At 32.3% G+C, this 20,019-nt stretch overlaps 2 protein-coding genes across 2 annotated transcripts in view; both read left to right on the forward strand.

The window, feature by feature from the left end:
• LOC122502557 (flocculation protein FLO11-like) overlaps nucleotides 1-3,910 on the forward strand; it is a 30,714-nt gene extending 26,804 nt beyond the window's left edge. Inside the window, exon 3 of the mRNA XM_043612672.1 lies at nucleotides 612-3,910. Within this exon, the coding sequence (XP_043468607.1) occupies nucleotides 612-2,155 (1,544 nt within the window). The 3' untranslated portion in view covers nucleotides 2,156-3,910. The remainder of the gene's footprint in view (nucleotides 1-611) is intronic.
• Nucleotides 1-18,397, forward strand: part of LOC122502543 — a 54,254-nt gene extending 35,857 nt beyond the window's left edge. Inside the window, exon 2 of the mRNA XM_043612655.1 lies at nucleotides 17,616-18,397. Within this exon, the coding sequence (XP_043468590.1) occupies nucleotides 17,661-18,059 (399 nt within the window). The 5' untranslated portion in view covers nucleotides 17,616-17,660 and the 3' untranslated portion in view covers nucleotides 18,060-18,397. The remainder of the gene's footprint in view (nucleotides 1-17,615) is intronic.
• Nucleotides 18,398-20,019: the final 1,622 nt, after the last annotated feature.

Genomic DNA, 20,019 nt, shown 5'->3' on the forward strand with positions numbered 1-20,019 from the left:
GTTTAGGAGGATCATGATGGGCTACTCCTCCTAAACATTTAATACCTATCATGATCCTCCTAAACGTTTAATGCCCATTATGAACCTCAACAATTAATGTCTATTATGATGTCCATTAAATGTTGAGGAGAATCATGATGAGCATTAAATGTTTAGGTGGATCATGATGGGCTGCTCCTCCTAAACATTTAATGCCTCTCATGATCCTCCTCAACATTTAATACACTGTTAAAAATCTGACCCCAAAAGATTTAAATGATGTTATTTCAATCTAGCAATGGTGAATTCTTGCATTTCATTGGTTCAAAGTTTTCAGTGAATCTAAAATGAAAGTATTCACAGTGTACCTATCATGATATCGATAAACATTTAATGACTATCATGATAGACAATAATTGTAGTGGAGGGCATTAAATGTTTAGGAGGATCATGATGAACTAATGTTCATCAGTATGAGTAAATGCAGTAAATGTTGAGTAGGCTCACGACGGGCTAACGCCCATCATGATCCTCCGCAACAATTACAGCATTTACAACCGATTTATCATTACAAATCATCTTTAATGTTTCATGAACATTATCTAAATGAATTTTCGTTTCGTTTGTTTTAGGTGGGGATGAAGCGCGCGTCGCGAGGGCGGGAGGAAGCGGTCGCGGAGCACCCTGCTGTACCCTCGCTAATGGAACGCCGTCGCCAAGAACGTTACCTCCTCGCGCGGGCTGGGCAGTGCGTACGACAAATCCAAGCCACACAACGCCATTTCTGCCAGCAGCAGCATCATCATCAACAACGACATCAGCATCTGCAGCAGAGGCTGCAACACAATGGGGTAGCGAACGAGCATTGTGTTCGCCGCTCTCATCAAAGAGATTACCAATTCCGAGTCCAACGACAGCAAGGTCAGACACATCCGCCACGAACGCGAACGTCAGGCAGCACAACGACAACAGTCTCCTTACGAAGCGTACCTTAGCTTCTCCCGGTACAACCACAAGAAGCTACCGTACCGACTGTACGGTCCCCATGTCGCGGACTGCAGCATCGCCGCCATCGCGGCCGCCGTCCTCCGCCTCAACCAACAGCAGTCTGGCCCGCGTACACGGCCACGATCACACCCGACCACTTCCGCCTCCCCGACTGCCGGACACCACGGCCCTGCCGAACTTCACACCTCTAACCATACCCCTCGCGCCACTCTCGTCCTCCAACAGCTTCAGAAGCAGAACGCCCGTCACGAGTGTCACGACGAGTTCGTCGCGAGTCCCAAATGGCGACGCCACCATCGACACGGGCACCAGCACCACGAGAAATCGCTCCTCGAACGAGTCACCCAGGAGTGCGGTGGGCGAGGTGACGCTCACGGTGCCGCGGCCCGACGGCGACCGCATTGCCAACGAGTACGTCGAGACGCCCTTCAGACCGATCCTCCTGCAGACGCAGGGCCGGACGTTGGCCGACGCCCAGAAGTGTCCGAAGACAGAGAGGCGGCTGCAGCAGCAGCAGCAGAAGGCCGCGCAGTACCACAACAGTCAGCGGCACCGGCGGCAGAACCACCTCCTCCAATCAGCGGCGCCGGTTGGGAACAACGCAATCACCAAACAACCAGTGTCCTTCACCAAGGAGCCGGCCAACGCCCTCGGCTCGCCCAACTCCCGCAGCACCGACTCCACCGGACTCTCCATCATGTGCGACTTCTGCGGACGCTGTCGCTGCGAGTCCTGCCGGGAGCCTCCACCTCTGCCCAGCCGCTGGCTCTGCGACAACTCGTGCTTCTGCTCGGCGGAAACTGTGCTGGACTATGCCTCATGTTTGTGCTGTGTTAAGGGTTTGTTCTATCATTGTGCCGACAGTGGGAGTGGCGTCGAGTCGGAGAACGGAAATTGTGCCGACGAGCCGTGCTCGTGCACTGGCTCCAGGAAAACGGCCCGATGGGCCTGCCTCGGAGCACTCACTCTAGTGCTGCCCTGTCTACTGTGTTACTGGCCCTTCAAGGGCTGCGTGGCGGTGTGCGAGGCCTGCTACGCCAGGCACAAGGCTCAAGGCTGTAGGTGTGAACCGACGACGCTGGGGAGGCATCATCCCGGCGTTGGTGTATTGAGAGACTCAAGGGACCCTGAGAAACGACTTCTCGATCCCGTAACGCCCGAGCTGTGAATTCTGTCAAAAGTGAGTGGTTGTTTTTTTTTCTTTTTTTTTTTTGTTCCAAGGATTCTGTGAAAATTCGCGAGTGACCAAGACTTTGTCTCGAGTGTTTTTTGAAAATGAACTTTAGAAACGAATTTTTTAAATGAAAGTCGGTGGGACAGTGTATTGAAAGGAGGTTAATTGTCGGAGAGCAGTGTTTTGAATGGAAGTTATTTGTCGGTGGGACAGTGTTTTGAAAGGAAGCAATTTGTCGGAGAGTTGTATTCCGAAATGTAGCAATTCCTCGGAGAGCAGTGTTCTGAAAAGAAGTAATTCGTCGGGTAGCAGAATTCTGAAATGAAGTAATTCTTCGGAGAGCAATGTTCGAAAAGAAGTCAATTTCTCGGAGAGCAGTGTTCTAAGTGGAAGCAATCCCTGGGATAGCATTTGTAAGACATGGGGTCAAGTCGTCGGAGAGCAGTGTTCAGAAAGAAAGTAATTCCTCGGACAGCAGTGTTCTAAAAGGGAGCAATTCCTCGGAGAGCATTGTTCTAAAAGGAAATAATTTCTTGGAGAGCAGTATTTTAAAAGGAATTAATTTCTCGGAGAGCATTGTTCGAAAAGGAAGTAATCCTTGGGATAGCAGTTGTCAGAAATGGGTCAAGTCGTCGGAGAGCAGTGTTCAGAAAGGTAGTAATTCTTCGGAGAGCAGTGTTCTAAATGAAGCAATTTCTCGGACAGCAGTGTTCTATAAAGGAATTGATTTCTCGGAGAGCAGCGTTCTACAAGAAATCAATTTTCTCGGAGAGCAGTGTTCGAACAGGAAGTAATCCCTCGGAGAGCAGTGTACCAAAAGGAAGTAATCCCTCGGAGAGCATTGTTCTAAAATGTATCAAATTTCTCGGAGAGCAGTGTTTTAAAAGGAATTAAATTTCTCGGAGAGCAGTGTTCGAAAAGGTAGTAATCTCTCGGAGAGAGGTGTTCAGAAAGGAAGCAATCCCTCGGAGAGCAGTGTTCAGAATGGAAAGCAATTTCTCGGAGAGCAGTGTTCGGAAAGCAAACTGTTTTTGGCAGTTAGTACAAGAGTTGTTGCTGTTGTTGCATTTAACACGAAACAAAAAAAAATATGATCCGATAGACTTTTTTTTTTTGATGTTTAAAAAACACGAATGTAATGTTGAAATATTTATTATTCTCAGCAGGCGTAAAAAACAAAAATAGTACAGGGAGAAACACACCAGGAATACGCGCGATTCGTATGCGATGTGCCCCCAACCCATCCCCCCCCCCTCGTATACTCTCTCTAACGACAAAAACGTTTACACGCATAGATAGTCTATATTTTATAAATATTATAAATATTATATATGAAAGAAGCAGAACTAAAATTATATATTGTATATTACATTTGTATAAAGAACAAAAAAACTTTTCTACAGTTAATTTATTCGAGTGCGTATCGCGAGTATAATCACATGGCAATGGAGAGAGAAAGAAAGAAAGAGAGAAAAAGAGAGAGAGAAAATAAAGTAACACTCTTGTTGTTAAATCTCAAGAGTTTTGGCGAGATTACTTGGAGTCTTGAATTTTTTTATAAAGATCATTGTGGTACGGGGGAGGAAAAAGTTGATTTTTTTACCTTCTTTGAGGTGCGTGAATTTAGCGTCAAAAACTATTTTTTTGGTTTTAAGAAAAAATTATTTTTTGTGTTTATACTTTTTTCTTTTCTCTTTAATTTTTTTAATTTTTACGTTCTATTTTTTAACATTTTGGAAACTTTTTAACTACCAATTTTTAACATTTTTAATTATTTTTAAAAAATTTTTTTAGCTTTTACTTCTTTTTAACATTTGTTTTTATATTTTTAACTTTTACGTCTTTTTAAACATTTTACTTACTTTTGCACTCTATTTTTATTAAAAATAAGTGAGAAGGTAAATTTTTACCTTATGAAAATAGTTGACAAACTAATTGAAATTCAATTCAAAATTAAAAAAAGAATTGAAATTTTATTGGATTAAATTCAATTATTATTGATTAATTGAAGCAAAAAATAATTTAAATTCAATTCCAAATATAAATAAATTGAAGTTTTTATCATTTAAAATTGGAATAAATTCAATTTTATAATTGAACAAAAAATTAATTGAAATTCAATTTAGAATTTATTAAATTGAAAAATAATTAAAATCAAAATGAATTAAAATTTAATTCAATTAATGTTTAAATAATTTCAATTCTTAAAAATTGTACGTAAAAAATAATGGAAATTCAATTAAAAATCAAAATGAATTGAATTTTTATCGATTCAAAATTGAAATAAATTCAATTTTGAATAAATTGATCAAAAACAAAAATTTTTAATTTAATTCAAAATTAAAATGAATTGAACTTTTCGTTCAGTAAAATTTGAATAAAGTTAATTTTTAATTAACTGAATGGACTAATAGTGAAAATCAAAATTAATTGAAATCTTAATCAATTGAAATTTGAATAAATTCAATTTATTGTTGATTAATTGAAGCAGAAAATAATTATAATTCGATTCAAAATTAAAATTAATTGAATTTTTAATCACCTAAAATTGGAGTAAATTCAATTTTAGATTAATTGAACCAAAAATAATTGAAATTCAATTCAAATTGAAAGTTAATTGATTTTTTTAATCATTGAATTTTGAGGAAGAAGTAGATTTTTTTTTCCTTCCGCAGTAAGAGAATTTTTTTTTTTTTTTTGCTTCCGATGTAAGAAAATATTTTTCGACGCTAATTTCACGAGGCCTTTTTATTTAGTCTGTTACCCCACTCTACTCTAGAAGAGCAAAGTGTACGGTACCAGCTTTGACAGAAGCTGTATTGCAACCGAAACTAATCATCTCGTTTTTTATGAAATCCGCAAGAGAGCAAAAAAAAAAAAAAAAAAGATTTGATAAAAAACGAGCTAGGTCAAGTTGCTCGGCCCCCTTTCTTTTTCGTTCACAAACTTATTCCAAGTATCTCATTCACTCGGGAATGTGTGTGCGTGTTTAGAGGGTAAATGCAAAAGAAGCGTGTGTGTAAAAAATGAAAGAGAGAGAAAGAATAAACAGAGAGGATCTGAGGGAAGGAAATGACGGTCGTGTTGACTCTATTAATTTTTTTCCAGTATTATCTAGTCTTGCGAACGTTTTGTCAACGTGAAACTGAAAATAGGCTTCTATCGACCAAACGCGAGTGCAGAAAGGACGAAAAAAAAATAAAAAAAAAGGAAGAATATTTTCGTCGAGCCTTTCTCGCAAGTCGGGGTCAAATATATATTTGTATTGCGCGAAGCTGTGAATGTTGTGCGCAAGATTCTGACTTGTAAATGCAAAGCCAATGTGCCGAGCATATATATAAATATATAAATATATATATATTTTTTTTTGTAATAAATTATCATACGTATTTAAAAAAATGAAAAAAAGAAAACGAATATGTAATTCTAATTTAATAAATTATTCTCCGTAGGTCTCTCACGCTTTGGACTAAAAAGAATAAAAAAAAAAAAATTCGGACTGAAGGGACTCAAGCTTTAGAAAGTGTATATGTGTGAATGTGGATGATGCGATCGTTGCGCCACCCCGTTGCGAGAAAAGCCCCACCTGAGCGACAAAAAAAAAAGAAAAAAAAAGTGCACTAATTATTTCTCGTTTCGAATTGTCGAAATTTTTCTCTTTGCAAAATATTTACTGTATATCCTCAGAAATTATAAACAAAAAAAATTTCTCTTTCTAACAATAGTCAAGCGTCGATAGTGAATTGATGAGCTTGAAAAATTAGGTGGAGCAGCGCATAACAACAAAAACAAAATACAAACTACTATACTCTGTATGCGGACATGTTGATGTATAAAAATAAAAACTAGTTAGGTAGAGTCCAAAAACTTGAACGGCGAGATTTTCAATCGCTACGATTGTTTTTTGTGTCTACAAATGTTCCTCTTTTCAATAAACAAAATTTAAATAGAAATAAAATTTATATTATTATTATTAATAATATTAATAATAATAATAATTCAATATATATATTCAATAATATATAATAATTCAATTCCAAAATTAATTGAATTATTCAATTGAAAATTGAATAATTAGAATTCAATTCAAAATTAAAAAGAATTGAAATTTTAATCAATTCAAATGTTTAAAATTCAATTTTAAATTACTTAAAATAATAAAAAATAAATTCAAATTTAAAATTTAATCAATTAAAATTGAATAAATTCATTTGTCAATTAATTACAGTAAAAAATAATTACAATTCAATTCAAAATTAAAATGAATTGAATTTTTGATTATTTAAAACTAGAATAAATTCAATTTTCCATAAATTGAACAAAAAATAATTTAAATTCAATTAATAATTCAAGGAATTGAAATTTCTATTAATTAAATTTTGAATAAATTCAATTTTCAATTAATTGAAGTAAAAACTAATTGAAATTCAATTTAAAATTGAAAAAGAATTGAAATTTAATCGATTAAAATTGAAATAAATTCAATTCTGGATTAACTGAACTAAAAAAATAATTGAAATTTAATTTAAAATTTAAATGAATTGAATTTTTTATTCATTAAATTTTGAATAATTTCAATTTTGAATAAATTTAATTTTAAATAAATTAATTTAATTAAATTCAAAATAATAGAAATCAAAATAAATTGAAGTTTGGAAATAATATCAAGAGACAAAAATAACAATTTTTTCCCTTCGAAGTTTTCTGTGAGCAAAAAAATTAAGCAAAAAAAGAAAAATAAATTGAGCAATAAAAAGTAGAGAAAAGGAATATTTGTTGAGACTAACAATTTTTACAAAGCGAATCATTGACAGGCCAACGAGATTTCTGTTAAACAGAGAAAAGAAAAAAAAGAGGCTCGCCGAAAGAAATGAACCTTCTATTTAGCTTTTAAGTCCTACACGCTCTGTATATGTCTTGTAAATATATACTTGAAAAAAGTCGACTAAACGAAATTGTCATTCACATACCAATTTCTTAGCTTAAGTCCATAATAACATTTTAAGTCTGCGAATGCCAAGAATAAAACAAAAAACAAAAAATATAGCATATGAAACAAATTATTGTAGCAAAGAAATTCTCTCCTTTCTTTTATTTTTCAAATTTTTAGTTTTAGTCAATGTTTAATAGACAAAAAATCGTATTTTTTACATAAATAAAAATAATTTATACTATTTATTTAATATTTACACTATCGTTCATTTTTTTCTCTTTTCAAATTACTTTTACTACAATATTTAATAATTTAATTTATTTTCCAAGTATTTTAAAATTATCTTTTGGTTTTGAATTTATATTTATGGGATATATTTATGGAAATTTTATTTTCTATATTATAATTTAAGTTTATAATTTTTATTACTACTTTTAAAAAGTAAGTATAAAAGTAAGTATAATATTATTATTTTATAAATATTTTTGTTTTATTTTATTAGGTACTATTTTTAAATTTTTTGCTTTTTTATTAGTTTTTTATACTTTTTTATATTACTACAATTTTATATACTTTCTTTTATTATTATTATCATTTTACTTATATTTAATTTTACTATTTTATTTTACTTGTTTAATTTTATTATTTTATTTTACTTACTTAATTTTACTATTTTCCTTACTGATTTAATTTTACTTTCCAACTCCTGGAAAGGAGATTGTTTTTATTACAACTATTAAAAAAAAATTGTTTTAAACTATAAAAAAAATTGTTGATAAATAATAATATTTATCAACAATTTTTTTTTATTTTTATCCTTATATTATTTATTGAGAAAAAAACTAAAATGTCTAAAAATGATTTAGAAAAAAGGATTTAACTTAAATTTTGTTCGTTGGTTGTTTTGCCTTGAGCGATTGTAAAATTGATGGAGGCAAGTGAATGGAGCTGGTTAGTTTTCGGCGAGGAATAATCTTCATTGAAATCTAGGAATCTGACCATGCTGGCTTTTGAGTCTGTCTTGAATCCCGTAGAACGAGGAGCATGAGAGCGGACGTGACGTGGCTCTTCAGTTATATATCGTGGCTGGCAGGGTCCCTTTTATATACACACTCCGATCCAACATGTATACGTGTATCCTCTTGCAGAAAAGGCCTCAACAAGAAAGAACGAGATAATCGAACGCAGAGAAAAAGAAATCTTCATGGCAGGAATTGAATGCCAAGAAACGTACTTGGGTGTCAATTATTTCACTTTTTAAATATCACAAAATTTTAAAAGAGAAAAAAATTTAGCAAACTTAATGACTATTTAATAATTAAAATTCAATTCAAAATTAAGAATTGAAATTTCCATTCATTAAATTTTGAATAAATTAAATTTTCTATTAATTAAAACAAAAAATAATTGAAATTCAATTCAAAATTATAAAGAATTGAAATTTTAAAAACTCAATTCTGGATTGTTTCAAATAAAAAAATTAAAATTCAATACAAAATTAAAATGAATTGAATTTTTAATTATATTTAAAACTAGAATAAATTCAATTTTCCATTAATTGTAAAAAAAAGAATTCAATTCATAATTAAATGAATTGTGATTTTAATTCTTGAAAATTTTAATAAATTAAATTTTCAATTGCTTGAAGTAAAAAATAATTGAAATTCAATTAAAACTTAAAAGTAATTGCTAATGTTTATCATTAACATTTGAATAGATCCAATTTTAAATTGATTGAAGTAAAAAATAATTGAAATTCAATTCAAAATTAGAAAGAATTAAAATTGGATTAAATTCAATTAAAAATTAAAATGAATTGAAATTTGAATAAATTCAATTTCGAATTAATTGAATTTAAAAAGTAATTGAATTCAAAATGAATTGGAATTTGAATAAATTCAATTTTCAATTAATTGAAGTGAAAAATAATTGAAATTCAGTTCAAAATTAGAAAGAATTGAAATTGGAATCAATTAAAATTGAATTAAATTCAATTCTCGATTAATTAAAGTAAAAAGTAAATTAACGAAATTTTTATCCATTAAAATTGTAATAATAGTCAATTTTCGATTAATTAAAGTAAAAACTAATTTATATTAAATAAATAATAAATAGCAAACTTAATAATAAGCAGAAAAGCATAATAATAATAAATAGTGAACTTAATAATAGTAAATAATAATAAGCATAGTAAACTTAATAATAAATAAAGTAAATAGTGAATTGTCGCGTAGGAGCATTTGCCGTAAGGTCGAAAGTCGCTTGCTACATAAGCGACTTTCGCCTCAACGGCAAATGCGACTCGTTCTTGCGACGACAGCAGAGTAATAAATAAATAAATACAAATAAAAAATAATAAAAGATATTTTCAGGTTCAAAAAGTAAGCGAGGAAAGAAACTTGGGTTATTTCTTTTCTTTCTTTTTTTAAAATAATGATCATAAATAATTATTGCCTGTTGAATGTATATAGTGCGGATTTGTGGGGAGAGAGCGAGCCGACGATGGTGGAACCACCGGAAATGCCAGTTAGGCGAGCGGACTGCATCCGCTCGAGTCGGGAATGGATCTATAATGGTGGATAGTGCAGCCTCCCTTTTATAGAACTGCACCGTGTTTCACGTATATATACAACAGCCTCTGATCACGAAGTCCCTCGAACTAAATCGGTCTTGTCCGAGGAAAATCGCAACATTACGAATATCGTTTCACGGAAGTCGGAAACCGGTTCGGTTCGGTTCGTCTATGTATTTTTTCTAATAGCAATGTTTTGAAATCTCTTTTATGATCCATAGTTTTGAAATTTTGATCCTAGTCCACAGACATAATATGAGATAAAAAAGTTGAGGACAGAGTCAAGCTTCAGTTTGCTACCAACCGGAAGTTGATATCTTAAATACTTGAAAGGTTATTGTCATTTCAATGATGTATACAAGTTTACATGTTGAAATGTTAAAATCGCTATAATCATCAATAACGTTCTCAAATTTTGATCCTAGTTCTTACGCGTAATGAGATAAAAGTTAGGGATATAGAGTCAAGCTTCATTTTAGGACCAACCGGAACATATCATTACTTTCTGCGAAACTTTTCAAAAACTCAACGAAGTAGCATTAACAGTACGCAAAACTCTTGTTCGCAAACATAATTATGTTATTACAACAACATAGTATTAATTAAAATTCAAACATTCAAACAATCGCTGAAGAAATAGATCATTAAGGAACATTTATAATAGAGACAAGTTCAAGAAAACAGAAAGAGAGATGTAAATTATTCAGTTGGTTTCGTGATGGCATTTGACAATAAGCTGTCTATATAGAGATGCTCGAAGAAACGATGAGCAAAGAGGCAGAGAGGAAGGGGGCGGGGAGGGAAATGTTTCAAAAAAAAGGTGACGAGCGAGAAGTGAGGTGGAAGGTTGATCAGAGAAAGAGATCCCTTCGAAGAAGTTTCGTTTCTTCGAAAGAAGGGAAGACGAAAGGGAACCGGCTTGTTCTGTGAAGATACAGAGAGAGGAGTGCGGTGACAATGCGCACCGATGGACGTCCAAACGAGAGAGAACTGCTGCGGTTTTTAAAGAAGAAGAAGAAGAAGAGGAGACAGGTTCGCATGAAATCGCGCAAGCAATTTCGAATTCTTTCACGGCGTCGCGTTTAACACCGACTCCCTTTTACCCTGCTTTGACCGTCTCACTTTTTCTCTCTCTCTCTCCCCTTCCCTTAATACTTCACCCGATCATTAAAATCGCGATAAATTTTATAATCATCCGTGGTAATTAAAACACTTTTCTGTCGCATCATCCACGTGGCGGATTTTCCAAGGATATCAAAATTGAGACAAAATGGGGTTTTAGAAGCTAGAACACTAGAAGCTAAGGCTAACTAGCTAAGCCTAACTAGGCTCTTTTTTTAACCAGCAGTTCATTTTTTATTACGAACCATATTCAACTTCTAATGACTGACTCATATATATGAATCGAGCAAGAGAAAATGTTTTCAATGAAATGTTTAGTTACTACACACACACACAATCGCCTTCGATAGACTTTTTATTAATGAAAATTGGGCCATGAGCCAACTGATCACAGACAACGTCTATCAAGTGACAGCTCAACGGGCGTTATTTATAATGACATACACAAAGTATATATTTGATCCAGAAAACAGGATGTTGTGCTTGATTTCGGCATTGGCGGAAGTAAAATAGAGAACATAAAAACCAACATCAAGAGAAGGGGAATTTATATCCTCTCTACAACTAAATAATTTTATCTCTTTCCCAAACATCTACTATATCAATAATTCATTTTCAATTACTCACAGTTCTTCTATCTCTCACTTTTATCGTCCCACACCGGAAGTATTTCATACAAACGAATGGAATTTGACCTCATGACTTGACTCACACGACAACTCATCCTCAGTTGAATTTTGTATTTTAATGACGTCCAATAATCAATGCACCTGCAATATAAGGAAAAATTAAAATTAAATCCAAGACCTGTCCGAAAGTATATTTGTTAAAATGTGATAATGTCTTATTATAGTCGCAAAAAGATTGCTAAAAAAAATTGGTCAAAAGGATGGCGAATTATTAATTAAATATATTGGGACATTCCAAATTATTATTTAAACTAAATTCTATTTTAACCGTCGATATCTAATTTTTTCAAAATTTTGACCCCTTCCCCCTTTTAAGCGTTACGTAAGATATGGTCGATCCCTAATCGATAAGATAACAAACGGTACATAAAATAAAAGACAGATACATAACCTATAAAAAAATAAAGTAGATAAGATAAAAAACAGGAGATAAAATAACAAATACTAGAAAACATAACCTACAAATAACAAAAGTAGATAAAGATAAGGTTAGGAAACAGTAGATAAAATAACAGACAGTAGATAAAATCACGGATGAAATAACACATAGTAGATAAAATAACAGATAGCGGATTTAAAAAAAAACTAAATAATAAACAAAGTACGGAAATAAAAGGATTTTATATAATTTTTATGATTTTATATAAATTTTATATGATTTTATATAAATTTAATATGATTTTATGATTTTACATAAATTTTATACGATTTTATATAAATTTTACATAAAAATACCTTCTCATGTAATGTGAATAATATAAAACTAAATAAAATGAATATGGTGAATTTAATATTTCATCAACAGTGTTTATAATTATTGGGAATAATATGATTTCGCGAGAAAAGCATATAAGAGAGTATATAGTAGTAGAACGAAGAGAAGAGAGTAGTCTCTCAGTTCTGTTATACGTTCTCTTCATGGCAACCGTGTGGCTCGTGGAACAGAGGAGTTATTAAGTAGCGGATGCGACGGGCTAAGAATAAGAAGAAAGAAAAATAACCGCTTACCCGCTCTCGGTTGTCACGTGACCGGAAGTACTCCCCACTCCCATCCACATCCCATGGTACTCCCTTCTCTCTATACGCAAAAAGAACGATGAAGATGACCTTGCCTCACCCTCTATCAAGTCAAAGAGAGACTTCTTTTTACATCTCTTATACAAACAAAATATTTAATATATATATATATATATATATATATATATATATATATATATATATATGTACCAATTTTCCTCCTGTTAATAATTTCCACTCCCCCCCCCCCTTCTTCCTTGACTGTAAATAATTAATTAAAACTATAAATTCTGTTTTCTCTTCACATCGGGTATTTTAATATTTTATGATGTCTTATATTTCAGTATATAGGAGTATAGAAAATTTTTGACATCAAATGAATAGGTATGGGACCTATTTTAATAGGTATGGTACCATTTTAATAGGTATGGTACATATTTTAATAGGTATGGTACCATTTTAATAGGTATGGTCTCTATTTTAATAGGTATGGTACATATTTTAACAGGTATGGTACCATTTTAATAGGTATGGTACCATTTTAATAGGTACGGTACCTATCTTATTTTTGGAAACTTTTTTCTGAATTGGAGTTTATAGAAAGAAAAACGACACGGAATGACGTGGAGAAATTATAATATGTATATATATAGAGAAGGAGAGAGAGAGAGAGAAAAGAGTTAGGAAGCAAAAGGGAGAGAGAGAGAAATACGTAGAAAGCTAGTATCTATCTATCTTTATCGCATGTGTCTCAGTGAGTCCTTCTCTCGGTGTATATAGCACCCGATGTTTTCGCGTCGAGGCATGCGCCAAGATCTATATTAAACCCAGCAAAGAAGCAAACAGTCGCTCGATTGCGAAACGACTCTTGATATTTTCGTGCGGCGGCAACAAGTAACTGCTTCCGGTCCAAACTTCCCCCAACATTCACCCCGCCCGCCGTCGCCGCCACAGTCAGAAACTAATCCCCCAGCCACCCACGCATTCGTCAGGCCACAACGCTTTACAAACTAACACACACCGACCATTATATATTCTCTAATATATATTTGAAAAAAGTATTCTAAAAAAATTTTTTTATCTTTTATATACTCACCCAGAATGTTGCCACCATATTCATCCTTTAATGTTGTATCAATTTTGACTATATGATAATATGTGACGCTCCACTGTGAAAAGGATCCTAACTTCCAATTAAGATTAGGCACTGAGCCTAATGTTATTTGGGAGATTAGGTTCCGTTCACCGTGTAGAGTCACGTTTATAGTCAAAATGCTTCGAACCATCAAAAACCTGCTGAAACAGAAGAAAAAAAAGAAAAAATTAGTGAAGTGAATACTAACAGTACCTAAAAGAACTGATACTAAGATAATTCACCTAGATTCGGCTAAGGTCCTGGTGGCATGTGGACTAACCAAAAAGCTTCATCAGTAAGAAAAGGATAGACATACATTTGTCTTTTTCTAACTAATAGGATTAATAGTTAATCCGAACGGCACCAGGACCTTTACCGGATCTTAATTATCTTAGCTGACAGCGAGGCTAAAAGTAACAAAATGGTTATTAAAAATAAATATTACCTTAAACAGTAAGAATAGAAGTTAAAAGTAAATAAATAGTAAATGTAAAAGTTACTTACAATAAATTACCAAACGCGTTTCATCGATCCCATTCATTTCCAATTTCGCCTATATATACTTTAATTGACATCCAATTTTCATAAGCATTCAATTTTTCCTTTTTTATATTCAATTCCCATCGTGCTTGGTAAATATCACGATTTTCTAAAAAGAATTTGTTTAATCAGCATTTTTAATAATAATATATACACAACTTTGAGAATCGAATTGCATTACAATCGGTATGTTTCATAAGAAATCGATCGCTGTAGAAATACCTCTCTTTCTTCTTCTCCATCTCCTTCCTTTTTTTTTTTTTAATGTATCGAATACTGCTGTTGTTGTATATATATACCTATATATACTCGCAAAGACAATTTCATTGAAGACATTTCGCGGAATCCAAGAGGCAACTTCGAGTTGTGCCACGTTTCTTTAATAACTCACACGGTGAATGAAGTGAATATATATCTTGCACGTCATGTTTCTTGTCTGTAAATGAAAATAACGAGCATTATAGTTTATTGCAAAAAAAAAAGAAAGAAAACGAACGAACGGCAAAACAAAAATCTTGAGTAATTTTTTCCTCGAATTTTATAATTCCAATTGCGAATGAATATCTTTTTTAAAATATTCTCCTCGTGTGGTTTTTATTATTTGATTTTTAAATTATAATTAAAAAAATCCAATTTTTCGTATGTAAGGTATATAAGAATATGTTAAATAAAATATTTATTGTAGGCGGTGCGATTGAGAAAGTCAGAAAGCGCAGTGGACTTCTGCGCATACTATACTCTTAGCAACATGCGCAGAAGTCCATTGCGCCTTTCTGACTTTTTCGATGCCACTGCCTACTCAAGAGCATATGTTGTTTACGTACCCCAACTATCTAAATTACAACTCCTTTTTCCACTGTGCGCATTACTTTAAAAATTTATCAATTAACCTTATTGTCAATACACATACTAAAATATTCATATATTTGTGCGCATGCGCTTTTTAATATTTACAATATCGCTTAAAATTGTACTGCAAAATTTTTTACACCGATTGCAATCACAGTAAAATTATTGAATTTTTTCTTCTTAAGAATAGAATGAGCCTTCGCAAAAGAGGGTTATAGGGAGGAGAAGGGGCAACTGACCAGGTGTGCGCACGTGGGGAGACCCGCTTCGCGCCCACGCTTCTTCGCTTCGAGAGAGGCTTTACGAGTTCTGTGAAGTCCCCTTCCCCCTCCCCGCCTCTCATCTCGTGCCCACATCATCAGTCCCCTGCGACCAGATCCACTTCTTCCTCCATACTTATTTTGCATTTATGTACCACTGCAACTAAAGGGACTTTTGGTCAATATATTTAAAAGAATACAAGCGCGCAAAATACCATCGTTGCCTCTTATACTGACGTTCGTGCCTAATATCCGCCCTAAACCTTAAATAATATAACTAACATCCGCCCATAATCCAGTGATTAAAAATTTATCAATTAACCTTATTGTCAATACACAAACTAAAAAATATAAATGCACTCTAAAGAAAAGTAACTCATGAGCAAAAAAAGTTTTAGGTTATGTTTCGCGTATCTCCATAGAACTTGAAGTTAATTTTTAAAAGAGAAAACTAATAAAATTAATGATATAATTAAATGTAAATGCTACATTAAATGCATAATGCATACCCTGTCTATATAATAATGAGAGAAAAAACTGAATGCATATAACGTTTGTTTATATATATAGGTAGTGTAGAATGCAATTTAAATTTAGTTTTGTGCAATAAAGGAAATCAGAGGGCGGATAAAAAAAAAGAATTCCATTATAAATATGTTCTGGGAAAAAAAGTACCGCTAGTCCGCCGATCGGAAGAATGTGCCCCCTGTGTATTTAATTATAAGGAGTGTAGGCGCGAGGGAACTGCAAGAGATTAATAGAATAATGAAGATTATTGTGCGCTTTATATACACATTTTTCTTTTTTCACAATTCTCGCGAGTATTTTGTGCCTCATTTATGTTCATAAAATATATATATTCTTACTAATTCAGCTAGGACGTACAACTTAGTGTTTAGTTATTAAAACATAGTATATTACGTTTTAATATAACTAAAATTAAGTATATAATTAAAATATACTTTTTTGTTTTTGTATTGACAATAAGGTTTAATATAACAAATTTTTAAATTTGCACGACCGAATGATCATTATACAACCCTTAGTTGGTTCTGCGTGATGCCAAACTTTTGTGTACTGCATATCAAGTTTAACTCACCCAACTGCGATTTTAGTTATTAAAACGTTTTAATATAACTAAAATTAAGTATATAATTGAAATATACTTTATTGTTGTTTGACAATAAGGTTAAATATAAAAAATTTTTAAATTCACACGACCGAATGATCACTATACGTCCTTTACTTGGTTCTGCGTGGACTCCAAACTTTCGTGTACTGTTTATCAAGTTTAATTCACACACTGCAATTTTTCTGAAATAAATAAAATACAGAAACTATTAAGATAAAAGTGACACAAACATAACCTAAAAATTATTTACCTCTCTCTTTGGAGCGCAATATAATTACCATTTATTATAAAGTAATGAATAGATTTTAACGTAATAACTCAGGGGAGAATTGATGGATATGAAAACAAAATGAGAAATATGAAACGAAGGGATAAATAATTGCCGTATATGGATATGTTGGAGTATAAATGTTAAATGTGGGGGGAGAATAAGGGAGTCAGGACGATATGGTTGAGTGAAGGGTATATACCGGAGGCTGGAGGAAAAGACTTTGCGCGTGTAACGCGTGACCTTGCCAAGGTCACGCAGCTTGAAGAACAATGCCCAGGTGCAACAAACTTGGTTCGTATTCGGGCCCAAGGCTCTCGACCTGTTTCAAGTCCTCTGAAATTATCAAAACTCTCTCTTCAAAAAAAATAAGACAAGTAAACATAACTTAAGAACTGAGAACCTCAATACCAAAAAAATTAGTTAAATACGTTTATACTGTTTTCTACTGACTTTACTGACAATTAGATGATTAAGACGTTTTTTTAGGTTAGGTTACGAGGCATAGAAAAGATCTGGTAATTTCGGGCAGTTTTCCACTTTACCGACGTAGGGTATAAACGTCGATAAAGTGGAAAACTAACAAAAATTACCAGGCATGACGTCATAGTCACTCGAGCAAAAAAAGAAAATCTTTCTCAAACCTAATAAACGATAACAATAAAAATAAAGAAGGGAGAGTGTTAAGAAAAGAAAAAATTACGTAATACGAAAAATATCTTACACTAAAAATATATCCCCTTTCTTTTATGAACTCCTTTAATTGCGCTAATTTCTACACTCGACTGGAATTAATTGTGTCGAGTTTCATTATATTTATACGTGTGTATAACGAGAACTTAGTTTGTATAATAGTAATTCCAATTGTTTCGTGCTAAAAAAAACTTTTAGTAAACAAGCCAAAGAGAAATGACGTATTTTTTTCTTTTTTTTGCAGGAAGCTGGTCATTAACCCACTTGGAAGAAAGAAGACCAGGAAAAAATGTTACACTCAATGATGGAAGTGAAAAAAAGGAACATGGCAATACAAATGAGGGATATGGAAATAAGAAGAAGAACTGTGGAAATAAGGAAAAGGAATATTGAAATACGAGAGAGGAATAGCGAAATAAATGAAAAGAATACTGAAATACAAGAAATGCTTATGAAAATAAAAGTAAGGGATATGGAAATACAAGAAAGGAATATCAAAATAAAAGAATTGAATATCGAAATAGAAGAAAGGAATATCGAAATACTAAAAAGGGATTTAGAAATTAAAAAAAGGGATTTAGAAGTACAAAAGAGGAATGTGGAAAGAGAAAAGATATATACGGAAATAAGAAAAAGAGGAGTGGAAGCACTGAAAAGGGCTATGGAAATAAGAAAAGGACTTATGTGATCATGTAAAAAAAAATAAAAAATATCTAATTTTGATGGAAAAAAATATCTAATATTGAATAATGTACTCGGATGTAGAATAAAAGTAAAATATTATGTATTAATATATAAATAAAATTAAACTTACATTTGTGATTGCTTTTTCTTCTTCTTCTTCTTTTCTTTTTTTGTTCCTTATTGGGGAGGTAAATTTATCTCTCCTCGGTCAATTATCGCTAATCTCTCTTATTTCGTAGAGAAGTGCCTTTTATATCTCATGGCATCTTCCTCAGACTTTCTGTCGGCTATTTAAGAGTCGTAAAACTCGGTTGGTCACTTGTTAACCCATTTTGAACCCTGGGGAACGTGAGATATATCATCTCTCGTACAACGGCACAAGTAATTTATACTGCAAATCCAAGAAAAATCATTTCTATATAATATAATAACTGTCAAATGTGGGGAAATTTGGAAAATAAAGATTTCTTTACATTAAGAAAGCAATTTTTTTAAATTAGTACTTTTCAAATAATTTTAATTTGACGGTCAGTTTTTTTTTGTTAATTAAACATTTAAATTTAACTAAAATTATAGGTTATGCTGAATTCTAGTTTAAACTAAAAATCCTAAACATAAATAATTACAATTTCTTAAAAATCTGTTGCAATTGTATAAAAATTATTTCAATTTAAAAAAAGAAACGTTTATTCGATTTTAGGTTATGTTAACTTTAGCGCGTCTATTATCTTCTTATTACTCTTTTTTCCTTTTTTTAATTTTGTTTTTCAAATTCTAACATAACCTATAAAATTTCGCTGTTCTATTCTCAATTTACTTTGATTTAAAATTCCTAATTTCTAATTAATTAATTATTCTTTCTGTTCTAACATAACCTGTAAATTTTTGTTTTTTTTATCGATTTGACTTAGTTCCCTTTATAATAAGAAAGACCTTTTCTTTTTTAATTTTGCTTTTCTCGATTTTCTATAATTGTTTTTATTTTAACGTAACCTATCAATTTTTGCTGCAAAATCATCGATTTACCTTTATTTCTTTGTTGATAAAAAAATCCTATTATTTAAATTTTGTTTTTCTAGTTTGCCAATTGTTCTTATTAATTTAACATAACCTAAAAATGTTTGCTACTGCTTCATCATCGATTTACCTCCATTTACTTTATTAAAATTAAAAATTTCTATTCCTACGTTTAATTTTGTTTTTATTATTGTTCTTATTCCAACATAACCTATAAATTTTTGCTGTTTTATGATTTATAACCAATTTACCTTGAATTCATTCGTTTCTTAATTAAAAATCTCAACTCCTTTTAAATTTTGTTTTTCTCATTGCTAATTATTTTTCTTAGTCTAACATAACCTATAAATTTTTACTGCTTTATTTACTTTACCTTCATTATTGAATCCTTTGATTAGAAATACCCATTGCTTTTTAATTATTTGTTCATTTTATTTTTCTCGTTTTTCTAATTGCGTTCTTCTCATTCTAACATAACCTATAAATTTAAATGCAGTGCTCAACTCTTTCTCTACATAAAACATCACATTTCGAATATTGATTATAGTAATATTATAGTTTTGTATTATTTTTCTATTCTTTTCCATTTTCCTAGTTCAAACAGTAAAATATCAAAATTTGGCTAAATTCTGTTTCGATTGTCAAAATTGTCACCTTAAAAATATTGCAGGAAAAACCCTTTTTTTGTATGTAAATTAATTAATAAAGTTTTTGATACCTACTTTTTTGCAGTGTAAAACGACAATTTTGTATATATATATTGCAACAAACCACAACATTTATTACATAACTTACTTTGACGAGACCCGGTATATGTGTGATACCCGCACCGGAAATGCGCCCCCACTTCTTCTCGCTACCACCCCTTTCGGCCCTCTGTGACCCTTCCTTCTATACGTTCTATACACAAGATTCTGAGGCCCCTGCCGGCTCACCGCCAGATTAAC

Source organism: Leptopilina heterotoma, unplaced genomic scaffold, assembly GCF_015476425.1.
Source record: "Leptopilina heterotoma isolate Lh14 unplaced genomic scaffold, ASM1547642v1 Lhet_234, whole genome shotgun sequence".
NCBI lineage: Eukaryota > Metazoa > Arthropoda > Insecta > Hymenoptera > Figitidae > Leptopilina > Leptopilina heterotoma.